Below are 18,800 nucleotides of genomic sequence, written 5' to 3' on the forward strand. Positions count from 1 at the left end.
CCTCATTCTCCTGAGCAAAAGATATTGGAGGAAACTCTACCAGTGAGAACTTGGGAGTTTCCCAAACCCTATTTGGCAATGGTATTAAGCTGTAGGAAAATACCATGCCCCCCAAGTAAATGATATCTACTAGTTCTTCTTTATCCATTAGTGTTTATTTTCAGAGTTAACAGTTTAGAGTGACATTATCTTATATTATAGATGCCATGAAGATTTGCTGTGTATTTCTCTAGCTAGTTTATTACTTGGTCCTTTTTTTATATTCTTGACTACTTTCCCTACCTGATGCTCATTAGTTTTATCAATTCTAGCACCATCTGTTTCCTTTTTTGAAAAGATTTGAACCACATTGGAAGGTAACTCAGAAACCATTCCTGGCTTCAGAGGTAAATGATATGTTTGTGTTAGTTACTCAGCTACTTTTTATTTTACTTTCTAAAAAGTAATTGCAGGAAGGATTGATACAATTTCTGATTGTGTATCTGAGTTGACTTCTTATACTTATGTGAAGTTGAATCAATCACTTCAGATGAATTTAGATGAGTAATTTGTTTCCTGAAAGTTTAAAATATATTATCTGAGTATGAATTCACTTGGGTGCTAGAAAGTAGTTCTAATTTGCATAACTGTGACTAATTTTTAAGAATGACAAAAGTCTGATTCTTCATAAGAGCAAGGAAATAGCAGAAACATAGAGTGATGTGTAAAATCAGATGGAAGCATGCTTGTTATTTAAAATCCATATCTCCCCATAATTCATCAGTTCCCTCCTGGGATTTGCCATTCTTTTGAAAAAGAAAAGTAGTAGTTTCTTTTTCAAGTAGTACCTGTAGTTTTGCTTTAGGTACCCAAGATACAGCATGTGCTATCCAGGTACACGCTACCAACAGTGATTACCTTGGTCACGTCTGAAGCTTTTTTTCCACAGTGCAACCACATATTCCCGTTCAAAGAATTTAATGTTATCCCAGTCTTCTATAAACTGTGTTGCTAACAGAGAACAATATTTGCTCTTCAAAAAATGAAACATTTTTGTGAAGAACAAATTAAAGTTCTCAAATTTAAACTCTGCCAGTTTAACACGCTGAAATTCAGTTAATCATTAAGGCCAATTAAAGGTACAGTTTGGTCAACATGAAATTATCGAATCCCATTAGGACTCTGATGCAATTATCTACTGTTGGTTGCTTATTGTAAAGATTTTTCAATATACCAATTCCTATTATTCCTTCACAATCAAGATCCATTAAACCAAACTGTTCTTTTCCTTGCTTTATACCTAATTTAGAGTTAAATGGAGAAATAAATGGCACTCTACTCTTTGTTTCATTAAATCTTTGCAATTTTCTTCTAGTTACAGGGGGTCCAAATAATTTCTTATTCTTTGTGCTTATTAAAGAAAATGTGGCACCTGTATCTATCAACATATTTTGTGTGAATGCTCCCTTATTAAATTCACATATACAGTGGGTCATCTGTTTGTAAATGTGCCACTAAATCAGCATGATCTTCTGCTAATATCAGGGAGATAGGGGGCACTTGGCCTCCCTAGACCTGAATTTTGGGACTAGATGGAGCTGTAGGCATATTCCTCTCATGATTAGCTCATCTCTGGAGGAATTCATCAGTAGGCAAACCATCAATTCGGTCTTTAGGTTCAAACTGTAATAATTTTTTCCATGGCCAATTCCTTCCTGGATCACCTGCCCTTTGTTCATACAGGACCATTCTCCTATTATTTTCTCCTCTATTTAATTCTCCTTTTTTTCTGTCTATTTTGCTGGTTTCCCTGTCCGCTTGGACAATTACTGGAAAAAAGTTATTACTGACACCCTTTTAGGCGTTGCTTTTGGGGGTGGCATCGTTCCCCTTGGTATGTCACAGAATCTTTTTGCTTTTCTGAAAACATCCCATTCACCCGTGAAATATATATTAACAGGGAAAATTAATGATGGACATATTTCTAGTCCTAGATTAGCAAAATGGATGTTAGCCTTGCTGAATAAAAATATAACAGTGAAAAACGTCCCGAGTTTATCACCAGTTCTTTATGGTCTTGTAATTGAAGGGGAACAGCATGAATGTCCCCACCAGAAATTTCTCCTGAAGGACCTACATTATTCCAAGGCGGAGCAATCTTAAGCGAGATTATAGACACAACTGATGTAATTTGGTTTGTGGATGGTTATAGCTTTTATGAGCCTTAGCTGTGGCACATACGGGGTATGCAGCCGTAAGAATATCCAATGAAAATGTTTTTAAGGGACAGTGCTTACCTTATTAAGCACAAGCTGCTGAAATTGTAGCTGTAGCAGAAGCATTTGAAAATACGTGAATGTATAAAACTGTGGCTATTTTCACAGATTCTGAATCGGTGCTGAGAACTACAGTGGATTGGATGCCTCTGTGGCAAAAGAAGGGCACAAAATCAGCAGATGGTAAATACGCTGCTCATGCTGAAAAGTTAATGTATTTGTGGGAGTTAGCACAACGAAGGACACAACCAGTATTAATGGGAAAAGTAAAAGCCCATAAGAAAAATGTTGAAAGAGCTCAGTCGAATAAGAAGGCAGATGAACAAGCTAAAGAAGAAGCCAAGGAGGGGACAGTATGGCAGCCACAATTCCAACTGATCCCAATAGCTAAACTAGAAAAAGAAAGAATAGAACAGATTGATTTAGTAGGTTTTCAAAAAAAAATCCTGAAATAAAAAAATTGGTGTCGAAAGAAAAAGGGATGGAAAATTTGGCAGCATGAAACAGGATTGGTACTAACTACTAAAACAGAGGATAATATGTCTGTGTGTGTGGTTCCAATGGAAATTAGATCTGAAATTATCTCTCTAGTTCACGATAATAGGCATTTAGAAATAGATAAGACTCTCAGTAGGTTACAAATCGTGGATGGTGGCCAAACACGAGGGCAGATATAGAGCAATCTGTGAACAATTGTTTACCCTGTGCAACAAATAATGCACATACTAAAATAATAAAAGGATCATTAGGACACCAGAAAATGGGGGTCTGTGGGCTAGGTTGCAAATAGATTTTATTGGCCCATTGGCAAAAACTGCAAAAGGAAATCAATAATGTTTGGTGATAGTGGATCCTTTTACTAAATAGGTAGAAGCAATTCCTACAAGAAATAATACTGCATTAACCACAGCTCAGGTTTTGGTGGATCAATTTATTACAAGGTGGGGTATCCCCAAAGAAATAGATTCAGATCAGGGACCTCACTTTATAGGAGAAATTACAAAAGGATTGTGTCAAGCTTTTGGCATTAAGCAAAGACTGCAAATAGCTGGACATCCTCAAAGTTCAGGGCAAGCGTAAAGAACTAATAGAACAATAAAAACTGCCCTGAGGAATGTAGTAAATCAACAGGGTAAAGATTGGAATCAGAAACTACCTCTAATATTAATGGCTATCAGGGGAACGGTAGCATCACATGGCGTAACTCTGTTTAAAGCCATGACAGGGAGAGATAGGAAAAATGCAGAGAGGAGTGTTGAATGAGATATGGGATGAGAAAGATTGGTATCTACCTTCCGTTCCCTCTACCTAGACAGAGCAAGATTTAGAGGAGTTCCTGGAAAGTTTACCTGTTCTGGAACCGACTAGTCAGAGTTCGAGGGTGGACCAATCATCCTAAATGGAAGCTGTAGTTTACCAAATGGAAGAACAACCCCTTCAAGTCATAACTCCCTTATGGGGGGATCAATGTGGAAGACTAGTAGGTACAATTAACATAAATGGGGGGAAAATATGTCAGTCAGGTTATCTAGACATGGGATCTCCATATTCTGTGTTAAACAACATATATAAACCCTCAGATTTTTTTATCCTATATCTCCTCAGATATAGCTGAAGTACGAGGAGTATTAGGGATAAAAAGTGAGATTCCTGTAACAATCCCATTGAGAGTTAACATAGGGAATAAGAAAATATGTAATGTACATTTCAAAGTCATGAATTTCGGGCAAAATGGACTCTGAATAATAGGGATGGACATCCTTATTGCACTAAGATATTCAATAGATTGAGACAGAAGTATCTTATAGGCAAAATAAAGGAAAAAATTAATCTATAAAATATATGTATGTATGAGTAAAGTAGTGACTTGTCTTTATTTTATTTTTATTTTGATAGAGAAAGAAAAGGGAAGAGTAGAATAGATAAATAAAATGGCTGCTTGGTTTGAGGAAATTCCAAATATGGAGGAGGAGGAAACGGGAGATTTAATGGATGATGAAGAATTAAGAGATTTATTAAATATAGATATGCCAATAGATGAACTTATAAGACTAAATGCAGTAAAGGATGAAAGAGATACGGATGAAGAAAGTGGGATTAAAGAAGAAGAGGAGGGAACTTGCCCACTAATTGTGTCCCAGATATATTTAGCTCAGTATATGAGACTGATAGTTCCAATCCAAATTATTGCAGCAGAAATTGAAACAGTCTGCTATATTGATACTGGATCATTGATGCTGTAGATGGGGATATTATACGATATATGTCATGAGACATGTATATGCTTACGGGACTATCGGGAGAACAGATATCTATTTCCTTAAGTGTTCCTCTATCCATCAACATACATATAAGATTAATAGATAACATGTAATTCGGTTTAGCAAATATGGGAGTCGGTAGTAGGGGACTCATTGTTATAGATATTGTGAAAAGATTGAATTATATGATGGATATAAAAGCAAAGGTACTGTGGAATGCTGAATAAAACAGTAAGAAGCAAGAGAAATGAAGTATACGATACAGAAGGTTTAATTAGGTAGTCCCTAAAGAAAGTAATGGTAGATTTAGATCCTATGGATGTTTTGAGGCAAAACCCACTAAAGGTCTAATATACTTTTTACATTGTGGAAGGATGGAAGAAATTGATGGAAAAACTTTTAATAAAAGTTCCTACTGATAGAAAGAAAAGAAGTTTGATGGATACAGTACTAGGAGGAACAGGGAATACTGAACAGTATAGATGAAGAGGTATTGGCTAATAAGTTAAATTCAGTAGGACAACATTTGGAATCTGTGACTAAACTCTAAATAACCTCTTTAAAAGACATAGGTGCTAGCCATCACTGTAGCAACTTTAAAAAAACTTTTAATAAAAGTTCCTACTGATAGAAAGAAAAGACGTTTGATGGATACAGTACTAGGAGCAACAGGTATCGGGCTTGGAATACTGAACAGTATAGATGACGAGGTATTGGCTAATAAGTTAAATTCAGTAGGACAACATTTGGAAGTTGTGTCTAAACTCTAAATAACCTCTTTAAAAGATATAAGTGCTAGCCATCACCGTAGCAACTTTACTTCCGGGTTGGGAAAAGTTACAAAGAGCCGATCATTTCGCCATCTTAAATACAGGAGAGGTGTTGCAAAGCAATGTATCGCTACCAACAGCATGTATACAAGCACAGACTTGGATTCATGATGTGGTGAAAGATATATGAGATGGAATGAGTGGAATTTTGCCTCTAGAAATAAGAAGCATAATGTGGAAATATGCCACTCAGTCTGAGAAAAGACTCTATTCTTGGTGGAAAATGGTAAACTTCACATGCAATCCTCAATTGAACCAAGCTACTACATATATAATTATAATCCTAATGCCAAAATTGAATGGATATCTCCTATTATAGCACTTGGGTTAAATGTTAACCTTAGTGTGATGCAACCAATAGAACACAAACTCCGTGTAATAAAACAGAATCAGACATGGAAAACTGTGGAACTTGAGGCTTGTATAGAAGAATGTGGAATTGGGTATATTTGTAATAATGGTGCGATTCAACCATATGATATATATTTAAATGAAGAAAGAGGAAAATGCCATTATCAGTAAGATCCTTTTCCATTTAATGGATCCATTGTTGTATATGCTGGAAGAAAATCTGTATGTATTAGAAGTTGGTGTACACTGTTTAAAGCGAATCACATATACTATGTAACTAATAACCCTTATAAAAACAAATGCTTGTGCAATATTACCTCGGTGATTGATTGCGATTTCAAGTGTACACTACCCAAAATTGAGAATGAAGAAATTAAAGATCAATACCATGTATATAAAAGAATTAACCCAATACCTTTAGGATTAAACATAAATTTAGTTAAGCAATTGAGTGATAATCCTGAATTACAAAGACAATTACAAAAGGCTGAGAAAAATGCACAAAAGCTTTTGATTACTGTGCACCATTCTACTAAGAAAATTGAACTAGTAATAGAATGTATAAAAAGTGATACCAAACATAGATGGTGGGAAGTGTTTTGGGGATGGTCACCCATAGCAACAGGATTCTTTAATGTAATTTTGCATCCGAGTGCTAGTCTTGATATTTCAAATTGTAATGGCAATTATGTTTATTATTTTGGTGTACTGAATCAAAAGAAAAACAAAACTACTATGGTACACAGGCAAGTGTGACCAAGGTGGGAATCAAGAGTGGTGAGGAATTGTGCCAGTATGAGGACATGTCTGCTCAGTCTCACGACTATGAGAGCCTTGAACCAACAATGGACAAGACCACACACTCACTGAACTCACAAAACAACTAAATGCTGGATATATAAATGAATTTATCATACCAGTAGAGAGGGGAATTGATACAAAAGGTTTTTTTAAACTGTTCTATGTCACAACTGGCAACAACAAGGACAGAGCCTTATGACTGCATCTACCTACAAAGAAAAGCCTCGGGATGGGGTTTAAATTGCCATAAAATTCACTTCCTTCGAACAGCTTAACAAAAATGGTGGCAGTATCATGATACTTCCATTAGCATAATTTAGTAGTTAGTTTTAGGCTAGATCAGTGATGAGCTGCCAAAATCTTAACAACTGGTTCCCTCCTCACACCACGAGGGGGTCGTGGTCCGCGCCCGCACCTGCCCCCCAGGACCCCTGCCCCATCCAACCTCCTGCGTTCCTTGACGCGCCCCCACCCCTGGGACCCTTGCCCCATCCACCCCCCTCCCCTGTCCTCTGCCCCCGGAACCGGGCAGGATGGTCTCGTGGGCCACCGTAGTGGGTGCCCACCGCGCCCTGCCCCAAAGAGCCAGAGGAACCTGCTGGGGGACAAGGTGGGGAGTCCCGGCGGTGCTTACCTGGGGCGGCTCCCGGAAAGCATCCGACAGGTCCCTCTGGCTCCTAGGGGCGGGGTAGCGAAGCTACGGGTGGAGCAGGGGGAGCAGTCGCTCTCCCCACTGATCACATCAAAAGTGGTGCCTTAGGCACCGACTCTGTGGGTGCTCCAGGGCTAGAGCACCCACGGTGAAAATTTGGTGGGTGCAGAGCACCACGGGCAGCTCACCACCCCACGCCCGGCCCCAGCTCACCTCCTCTCCACCTCCGCCTCCTCCCCTGCATGCGCCGCCCCGCTCTGCTTCTCCGCTCCCCCCCCCCCCCGGCTTCCCGTGAACCAGCTGTTCGCGTGGGAAGCCGGGGGAAGGGCTGAGAAGCAAGCGACAGCTTTGCGCTCAGGCCCAGGGAGGCGGAGGCGATCTGGGGTTGGGAGCGGTTCCCCTGTGCGCCCCCCTGGTTACCTGCTGCGGCGCGGATGGCCCTCCTCGCGCCCCCCCTGCCCCAGCTTCCCTCTGCTCCGCCTCCGCATCCCTGGGTCTGAGCGCGAAGCTGCCGCTTGCATCTCAGCCCTCCCAGGCTTCCCGCACGAACAGCTGATTCGCAGGAAGCCGGGGGAGGGAGTGGAGAAGCAGAGTGGGACGGAGCTTAACTCAGGGGCGGAAGCAGAGTGGAGGTGAGCTGGGGTGGGTGGTCTGCACCCACCAAATTTTCCCCATGGGTGCTCCAGCCCCAGAGCACCCACGGAGTCAGCGCCTAAGGCGCCACTTTTGGCCGGTTCCAGCGAATCAGTGTGAACCGGCTCCAGCTCACCACTGGGCTAGATGCTTTAGATAAATTATAAATAATGATAGTTTGGACCTATAAATACAAAATGGTGGACACACTGATTTCCTATTAGAAATTCTCAAAATGGAGGACACAGACTAAATCGACCAATAACAAGTAAGAAACAAAGGTCAAACAAACTTCAGAAAATGTGACTCAGCTCACTCCAAAACACCTGCAGGGGAGGGGTCAGGAGGAGGATTAGCTAGGATGGCAGGGCAGAGCTGATTGGCTGAATAGTTGCCACCCATGCAGAGAGCACTCAGCTTGAAAGGTCAACCAATCAGAGAAGACCAGAAATAGAATATAAGGCTGGCCAGACACAGGCTTGGTGTGTGTGTGTGTCTGTTTTATATAGTGAGAGGAAGGAGAAGATCAGGAGAAGAACAGTAAGTGAAGATGGAGAACAGCAGAGAAGGCAACCAGGCAGCAATGATAGAAGGGAAAGATCAGAGCAGAAGGACCTGAGATGAAACAGAGGAATTGGTGAAGGAGTGCAAATCTTGTCTATTTTAAAGGACTGTTTGTGTGTCTGTCCGTAAAGCTGGATGTCTGCTTTTGAGTATGATCTAACCCACCCTATCCTGTGAGTGCCCCGCTACCTCTCACAGAATGGTAATTTTTAATTGTTCAGTGTTTCTTTAATGCTATAGTATAGTGCTGTTTTATACATATGCACTGGGTATTTGTATGTTACATTTAATAAGTCTAATGTTATTATATAGGAGGCCTTATGCATATGTATGAAAAGTGTGTACTAATACTGCAACATTGTATTTGTCTTATAGTCTGTGTAGTTTTGTGTCAATTGAATGTATAATCTCTAAGTATAATGTAACTGTGCTTTACTGCCTGTTATATACTGTACTGCTTTCTTTCTTGCTTTACTGAATAAACTGTAACCACCTAATTTTCTCTCAATAAATAAGACTTTGTTTTTGAAGAACTACTACTTGTATGACAATCCTTTGAGCGGAGCGCTGTATCCGTGTCCTTTCAAGGTGTAGCAGGATTAGCCTGCTCTGGAGACTCCTTTGCGGGTCAGAGTCAAACCTCCTGGTAAAACCCTGGCAATTCCTTTAGAGTGGGTCACCAACTTTCTGCCCATTTGGGCAGAATAAATTAACAATCAATTTATAATTATAGGAGACCAGTATTGGAGTGCCTTGGGACCACATTTTGGGGTAACACTGACATATTTTTTTTTTTACTCCCCAATGTAACTGTGTCTTGTATACCATGAAAAGACCAACAAGATGATTGGTTAGAATACACAGTCTTAGTGAACGGTTTCAGAGTAACAGCCGTGTTAGTCTGTATTCGCAAAAAGAAAAGGAGTCCTTGTGGCACCTTAGAGACTAACCAATTTATTTGAGCATAAGCTTTCGTGAGCTACAGCTCACTTCATCGGATGCATACTGTGGAAAGTACAGAAGATCTTTTTATACACACAAACCATGGAAAAAAATGGGTGTTTACCACTACAAAAGGTTATCTCTTCCCCCCACCCCACTCTCCTGCTGATAATAGCTTATCTAAAGTGATCACTCTCCTTACAATGTGTATGATAACCAAGTTGGGCCATTTCCAGCACAAGAGATCCACTTCCTGGACGTTACAGTGCTAATAAACGATGGTCACATAAACACCACCCTATACCGGAAACCTACTGACCGCTATTCCTACCTACATGCCTCCAGCTTTCACCCTGACCACAACACACGATCCATTGTCTACAGCCAAGCTCTGTGATACAACCGCATTTGCTCCAACCCCTCAGACAGAGACAAACACCTACAAGATCTCTATCAAGCATTCTTACAACTACAATACCCACCTGCGGAAGTGAAGAAACAGATTGATAGAGCCAGAAGAGTTCCCAGAAGTCACCTACTACAGGACAGACCTAACAAAGAAAATAACAGAACGCCACTAGCCATCACCTTCAGCCCCCAACTAAAACCCCTCCAATGCATTATTAAGGATCTACAACCTATCCTGAAGGATGACCCAACACTCTCAAAAATTTTGGGAGACAGGCCAGTCCTTGCCTACAGACAGCCCCCCAACCTGAAGCAAATACTCACCAGCAACCACATACCACACAACAGAACCACTACCCCAGGAACCAACCTATCCTTGCAACAAAGCCCGTTGCCAACTGTGCCCAATTATCTATTCAGGGGACACCATCACTGGGCCTAATAACATCAGCCACACTATCAGAGGCTCGTTCACCTGCACATCCACCAATGTGATATATGCCATCATGTGCCAGCAATGCCCATCTGCCATGTACATTGGTCAAACTGGACAGTCTCTATGTAAAAGAATAAATGGACACAAATCAGATGTCAAGAATTATAACATTCATAAACCAGTCGGAGAACACTTCAATCTCTCTGGTCACGCGATTACAGACATGAAAGTTGCGATATTACAACAGGAAAACTTCAAAACCAGACTCCAGCGAGAAACTGTTGAATTGGAATTCATTTGCAAATTGGATACTATTAACTTAGGCTTGAATAGAGACTGGGAGTGGTTAAATCATTATGCAAAGTAACCTATTTCTCCTTGTTTTTTCCTAACCCCCCCTCAGACGTTCTTGTTAAACCCTGGATTTGTGCTGGAGATGGCCCACCTTGATCATCATACACATTGTAAGGAGAGTGATCACTTTAGATAAGCTATTACCAACAGGAGAGTGGGTTTGTGGGGGGGTGGGGGGGAGAAAACCTGGATTTGTGCTGGAAATGGCCCAACTTGATTATCATACACATTGTAAGGAGAGTGATCACTTTAGATAAGCTATTACCAGCAGGAGAGTGGGGTGGGGGGAGAGAAAACCTTTTGTAGTGGTAAACACCCATTTTTTTCATGGTTTGTGTGTATAAAAAGATCTTCTGTACTTTCCACAGTATGCATCCGATGAAGTGAGCTGTAGCTCACGAAAGCTTATGCTCAAATAAATTGGTTAGTCTCTAAGGTGCCACAAGTACTCCTAGTCTTAGTGAAGTAATTTTATTTTTTAATGGTGTGTGTTTGTGGGTGGGGATCTTCATGATCCCACCAGTCTCCTGTGTGAGAAGCAAAGCACCCAGTTGCTTTTGGTAGAGTCAGTGCATAGTTGCCAGCATGTAAGTTCCTTGGGGCAAGGACTGTCCTTTATTCTATGTTTTAGAGTGCCCAGCACATGTGGGACCCTAATGCTCATTTGTACCTGTACTTTATTACTATTTTTATTAATGGCATTGGCAATTGTCTAAACTGGTGGACTGATTACTATCATGCTCCCTCAGTCACTGGAGCATCCTAGTGAATTGTAGTACTTAGTTCTTTTCAAACATTAACTAACTAATTGCCATAATACCTCTTTATAAAATGTAAGTACCTTTATGCCTGTTTTATAAACAGAAAAACACAGAGTAAGTGCCTTGATGAAGGCCACAGAGTGAGTCAGCGATATAACCTGGATTAAGACAACCAGAAAAATCATATTTAGTTAACTAGATGCTATTAGTGTCTCTCCATTTACCCAGAGGTCACCTGGTTGCTCAGCAAAGTAGGCAGCTCTGATGCAGTGAAAATGGGACCTTGTTATCTGTGCCATCAGCAGCAATCTGAACAGCACTGCTCCCCATGGCTATAGAAGTCACTGGGGGTCCTTCCCAAAATTGAGGGGCCTGTGGCCCTGGTTTGCAAGAGACACAAAGGCCAGTTCTTGGCAGTTATAGGGGGAGTTATGAATAACCCATGATGTTTAGCAAAGTCAGTTACAAACTTTCAACCCCCATGACAAGTTATCCTATAATTCCAAGACTGTGTTTGCAAGCAGAGGGAGGCACAAGAAGTTTTCCAGGCAACTAGGTCATTCCCACTTGCTGCTACATTGGACTCTGATTTTGCCTGCATTCTGTACCCTGCACCCAACTCTGTTCCTTTTTCCTGCTCCACTCCTAGCTCCTTCCTCAATCTTGCCTATGCTCCTGATTCCCCCTGTACTCCTGCTCTGTGCCTCACCTCCAACCATCAGTTACCAGCGTTGGCTATGAACCCTGGCTCTGACTTCTGACTGACTCTGGCTTGACCCTCAGCTCTGGCATTTCATAGAATCATAGAATATCAGGGTTGGAAGGGACCTCAGGAGGTCATCTAGTCCAACCCCTTGTTCAACGCAGGACCGATCCCCAATTAAATTATCCCAGCCAGGGCTTTGTCAAGCCTGACCTTAAAAACTTCTAAGGAAGGAGATTCCACCACCTCCCTAGGTAACGCATTCCAGTGTTTCACCACCCTCCTAGTGAAAAAGTTTTTCCTGATATCCAACCTAAATCTGCCCCACTGCAACTTGAGACCATTACTCCTTGTCCTGTCATCCGCTACCACTGAGAACAGTCTAGATCCATCCTCTTTGGAACCCCCTTTCAGGTAGTTGAAAGCAGCTATCAAATCCCCCCTCATTCTTCTCTTCTGTAGACTAAACAATCCCAGTTCCCTCAGCCTCTCCTCATAACTCATGTGTTCCAGTCCCCTAATCATTTTTGTTGCCCTCCGCTGGACTCTCTCCAATTTTTCCACATCCTTCTTTTAGTGTGGGGCCCAAAACTGGACACACTACTCCAGATGAGGCCTCACCAGTGTCGAATAGAGGGGAACAATCACATCCCTCGATCTGCTGGCAATGCCCCTACTTATACATCCCAAAATGCCATTGGCCTTCTTGGCAACAAGGGCACACTGTTGACTCATATCTAGCTTCTCGTCCACTGTAACCCCTAGGTCCTTTTCTGCAGAACTGCTGCCTAGCCATTCGGTCCCTAGTCTGTAGCGGTGCATGGGATTCTTCCGTCCTAAGTGCAGGACTCTGCACTTGTCCTTGTTGAACCTCATCAGATTTCTTTTGGCCGAATCCTCCAATTTGTCTAGGTCCCTCTGTATCCTATTCCTACCCTCCAGCGTATCTACCACTCCTCCCAGTTTAGTGTCATTTGCAAACTTGCTGAGGATGCAATCCACACCATCCTCCAGATCATTTATGAAGGTATTGAACAAAACCGGCCCCGGGACCGACCCTTGGGGCACTCCGCTTGATACTGGCTGCCAACTAGACATGGAGCCATTGATCACTACCCGACTATGGCTCAACCCCGACTTATTTCCCCAAGCTGGACACCTGCTGTACCTACTAGACCTGACTCCTGCTCTGACCACTAGGCAAGACCACCTAAGGCTGGGTCCCTAACAATACCTAGTGGAGAAGAGTGTGTTTCACAGAAAATAACACCCAAAGTTGACAGACTTAGTAGAAAGGTCAAGGACCGATCACTGTAAAACTTGCACTGACGTTGTTTGTGCTCTCCCCCCCACCACTCCCAAGGATTAACAAGAGTCTGCAACTCCTTCCAGTACTGTCAGTCCAAGATCTATCAGCTGCAACAAATTTATTTTTTTGGGGCAGAAAATGAGGAGCACACCAACTAAGCAAAGAATAGTGTTGATTTAATTTTATAATTGTCATGAAGACAGTTATGAAGCACCCAGGAAAAATGAAAGGCCATGCCAAATTACAACCAATATTTCTGATTTGTTCCCAGATCCTGCACCTCAATTAAAATAGTGTGAACTGAAACATCTTTGTGGGTATTTGGGTGCCAATGACCACACCAAGCACACTGCTTTGCTTCAAAGTTCCCATATCTGATATTCCACAACCCATGACTTCCTAAATTGGAGCAGGGTTAGCTAAGATGATACTCCTAAGGAACTTTAGAAGATCTTATAGTATAGGATACTTAGCTTCAGTAGCAGGTTTTTGGTTTTTTTTTAGTATAACACAATATTATGGGAAGTCTATATACTGTAGGAGTTAGGCTGTTAACACCACATCAGATCACTGATCTGTCATGGGTGTCTCATTCATTGCAACAATTACACTATCTTAACATTCATTGCATAGGCAAAAACACTGAAGAGAAGTAGCTACTGGGCACATACCATCTCTGTTTTTCAGAATTAAACTATTTTGATGGTTACTTATTAAAATAACAAAGCACATTATAAAACAATCCCCATAAAGGACTAAGAGCTCGGCTTTTAAAGGCATCTTTAATTCTTTAAAAATCTGGCCCTAAGGGCCTATACAGTAGTGGTTCCTTAAAATAAGCTGTATTTTATTTACAGTGGATTTAAAAACATCTGACAACACCAACTATCTGTATTTTAGTTGTCAATATATTCAACAAGGCTTATCTGACTGAAATCCTATATCTGATACTGTACTGTAAATAGTAACCTTTTAACTGTAGGATCATTATGGCATTGAATCTGTGGGACTTTTAAATGCCGTGTAATGTCATTACAACTGTATAGTGTTAAGATATCCCCTCTTTTTAAAATGAATTAAAATAATTTTCTATTTAAATCAAAATCATGCTGAGTGGGCTAGACTAATAATTCTTTGAAGGTCTGTGAGCTGCTTGAAATTTTCACATCTCAAGGGTTTATTCTTGTCCAAATTATTTAAATACTGAAACACAGTAGTAGCTGTTCAAATCTGCTCTGCCTGTAATTATCATCATCTATCTTTGGATATAAAAATTGCTTACTACACATCACATACATACTCTGATGGATCACTGTTTCAGAAGGGAAAAAAATGAAAAACAGCTTGCCAAGCTGTTATCTTAGAGCTTTACACTTTTATTTATGCTATTACTGGTAGTCTGCAGAACATATAATAGTACTATTAAATTTGATTCCTCGACAGGTATCAAATTCATCTAGGAATAATGACATTATAATGTCATTGACAGCATTCTGGAAACTGCCAGAGCCATAAATGATCTTCGTACCTTTGTTGCCAAAGCATTTCATCACCATACTCCTTGTCTGAAAAGAGTAATGTCCCAAATCAGTGTCTTGCAATACATGCAGAAGCTAGTGTTAAATATGAAATATTATTGCCATGCAAAAAACATGCACATCAGGCATCTGCTAGTGTTTCAGAATGTTGTCTCTTATTTGCTGAAGTCACATTATTCATTTCAATTTAAATGCCATAGTATTGGGGAATTAGATATAGTAATGTTTAAAATGACTACTGTTCATATATGATACAATTATAAAGACTACGGCCATGTTATTCTATTTTTAAGAAATATACCTTTATACTTTGATATACAACAGCTCTTTCAGGGCCAAATAAGGTCATGTGATAATATTTACAACTAAAGAGAGACAAGATTATATGCTGGGAATTACAGAGCATATTTTTCTAGACTTAATTCTATTGTTTTGTAAAATGTGAATACAAGGAAGCTAATCTGCAGAGCCTACTGTCCACACAGTGTTGGTTATCCTGAATTGTGCAGTACTAGATTAAGTATCTGTTATTCACCCTCCACTCCCCTCCTGGTTTCATAGACATTACACAAAAGACAGACTATTAAAAAGTCTGGAGTCAGTGACCTCAGATATTCAGTTCTGCTGTCCAATATTCACACAATAAACCAACCCAGAAAGAAGAAATTAGACAATTTTAGGGCAAACTCTTGCAGATTTCACAATGAATTGTAATAAAGTTACCTAGCACAGGACTTTCTGTAAAACAGTGTTAATGTACAACAGAAAAATTCACAGGCCTGGCTCAAGTGGTACAAATCAACCACAAAGCTAACTTAACTGGCCCTTAGAGTGGATCCTGGGGTGGTGTAAAACTGCAATGGCAACTCTCACACTGCCACCCATCTTGGCTTCCCCAGTGCAGGGGCTGTGGAGGGCAGGGTTTTGTGTGTGGGGTGGGTGGTGGTTGAGTTGTCCCTCCTCCCAGTGTAAAGATAGATTAAAGCCACTTTACAACCCCACTCCTCTCCTGAGCAGACCTTGTTTACTTATTCAGAGAACATTTTTAGGATGAATGTTTCATAAAAGGCCTCTATAATTTTGTATCCACAATCAAGTCTAGATGCAATTTTCAGGGCACACTCATTTGTGGATTCAAAGATAACACCCCCTGATTTGTGGTGCTACATGCTTTTACATCTGTAACGTTGGGGAGATGTCTAAATTCTAACATTTGCATCTTCAACTGATTGCAAGTATAACACTGTCGGTGCAAACTGAGAAGTCAGATTGAGCTCCCATAGAAAATTCAGCTCCTTAAGATCAAATTCTGATCCCACACTCTCACTCTAACTTTCATGGGAGTAGTGTGAGTTTATCTAAAAGCAGAATTTCTGTCTGATGTGTAAGGGATATACTACTATTGTAAAAAGATAAAGAACTGGGTAAAACCATACAATTTCATCCACTGTGACTACAATTTGGGAATTGCTACAGGTGATATTTGAAGAGCTGAGCATCAATGCAGTGGGTCAAATTCAGCCCTGGCACAAGCAAGCACAACTCCCATTGATTTCAGTTGAAATTGCATCCACTTGCAGAGAGGTTGGATTTGGCCCTGTTTGTCAGGCTATTCACACAGAGCTTAAGGATTTAGGAAATATTGTTAAGTGTAAGGGAAATTTGCTCTGGTGCAGGGTCTCACTAGGTACAGAAAACAAGTACTGTAGCCTGTGCAGACTCTCTCTCTCTGTCTCTCCAGGTACTTACAACATCCTCCCCGCCCCTTCTCTCTCTGAAATTGTTACTATGAGAGGAGTACAAAAAGATCCCAGAGGAAATTAACTTATATCATATCCTGGGCTGATGAAACAATTGAGCAGCAGTCATCTTTTGTTTAACTTTACTGCCCCTACTCAGCTCATATTATTGCAGGTAACAGGCCCAGTGGTGGGGAATGTGGCATATAAACAGGACAACCCACACACAGATGTCTCCCTCCATATCCAGCATATATGCATTTACTGCTCATCTCAGGGTTTATGCAAGCCACACCTTTTTAGTCAGGTAATGCTGTACTGCACATGCTCATGAATACAAACAAAGCCTAAGTTAGGTAATTATTCACTGGATAGTAAATGGAAAGCCAGCCTCAGATCTGAGACTGGTGATTGGTGCAAAAAGAATAAGCATCTCCGCCTGGTTTACAAGTCCACCAATACGCACCCCCAGACATATGCTTACTGTTATATGCCTATTGGGGTATTTGTTAGGTCCAGTATGTAGTAGGGATTTTCTTGCTTTTGGAAGCAAGACCCCATCTCTTTTCAAAGACAGGACCAGGCTCTAGATAGTATATTATTTGCAGAGTGCACTATAACTTGAAGTATCTGCTGTACTGTGCTTTCTTACCAGCAGTAACCTGAACTTCATCCTGGACACTGGGTGTCTTATTTTTAGTGGTGATTGCAACATTTCTTTCTGCTGGCATAGCAGTTGTTCCAGAAACCACACCAGTTAACAGAACTTCCACTCGCTCCTCCACTCTGTTTCTGGCTTGACAGCATACAACAGCTACAGGAAAGAAGGGATCGATTTTTGTAAAATGTTACTTTCCTGAAAAATTGGTTTTTGATTTTAACAAAATAACTAAAAATATAAGGGTGGGATATCTTTAGAAAGATGCTAATACCAGGTATTCAATTACCCCAATTAGGACTGAGATTGTGAAGAGGAGCCAGCCTTACTGTTCCCTTCGTATTCTGTCTGATAAAAACGCATGGTAAGATGTTGCTCAATTTATTGAAAAAACATTCTGGACTAAGTAATTAATTTCCATAGCTGCTTCTCAAATAACACTTGAAAAAAAATCTCTGCAATTTCTTTGCAATTATGAAATTTAGAAATTTAATTTAAATTCATTTGAAAATAAAATGGTATAGTATCATTTAAAATATTTTAATTGGAAGTAAAAATAGGTGCTGCAGAAAAAAAGAAATTCAAAAGAAAGTTAATAGTTGTGGAAACTGAAAATGGATTTTTTTTATATCTTAATTTAAGACAACATGCTGTTGCTCAGAGTTGAAGTTTTAGAGAACATTTAAAACAGTTTTAAAGAAACATACTAAGATTTAAAATTTTGCAACTTTAGTTTCCCTTAAATATCTGAAGTAAAGGAATTTTAATATTCAATATGACTTCCTTAAATTCTGTAAATTATTATAATCCTCCCCTGAAAAATGTTTCAATTTTAAATACAAGGGTGTTTTATCCAGCGTATTATAGTCTGTAAAACCTTCTTCATTATAATTCTTTCAACACCATGAAAGATTAGTAAATTAGATCTAGAAATTGAAGGGCAGTATTATGTTCCCAGATAAAATGATTCAGAAATTTCCAGATGTCTCAAAATCCACACAGACTTGGACAAAGAGCTGATTATCTGTTTCTCAGTTTTAAAATATCAATGTTCTTTCCTTCAAAATTATGCCCAAGTGAATATCAAAAGAATTATTTATTCTGTGATTATGAAAAAGCTAAAGATTTTTTTTATCCACACAGATGATTAGCAGTGACTTATATAGTCACAGATTTTTAGGTTAGAAGGAACAATTATGATCATCTAGTTTAACTTCCATCATAATACAGTCCATAGAATTTTACCTAGTACTGCCTGCACCAAGACCATAACTTCTGTTTGGGCTACAGCATATCTTTTAGAAAGACATCCAAACTGGATTTAAAGTCTTCAAGTGATGGAGAATCCACCACATCCCTTGATAAGTTATTTCAATGGCTAATTACCTTCACTGTTTAAAATGTAGACCTTAATTCTAGCCTGAATTTACCTAGCTTCAGCTTCCAGCCATTGGCTCTTGTTATTCCTTTGTTTGATAGATTACAAATCCCTCTACTATATTCTTCCCACATAGGTACCTACAGAGCATGATCAAGTCACCTCTTAACCTTCTCTTTGATAAGATAAATAGACTTAGATTCCCACATTTCTCACGAAAAGGCAGG

At 40.1% G+C, this 18,800-nt stretch overlaps 1 protein-coding gene across 1 annotated transcript in view; it reads right to left on the reverse strand.

The window, feature by feature from the left end:
• CFAP47 (cilia and flagella associated protein 47) overlaps window positions 1-18,800 on the reverse strand; it is a 642,446-nt gene that overhangs the window by 45,273 nt on the left and 578,373 nt on the right. Inside the window, exon 60 of the mRNA XM_037902107.2 lies at window positions 17,190-17,351. Within this exon, the coding sequence (XP_037758035.1) occupies window positions 17,190-17,351 (162 nt within the window). The remainder of the gene's footprint in view (window positions 1-17,189; window positions 17,352-18,800) is intronic.

The sequence above is a fragment of the Chelonia mydas genome, chromosome 1, assembly GCF_015237465.2.
Source record: "Chelonia mydas isolate rCheMyd1 chromosome 1, rCheMyd1.pri.v2, whole genome shotgun sequence".
NCBI lineage: Eukaryota > Metazoa > Chordata > Testudines > Cheloniidae > Chelonia > Chelonia mydas.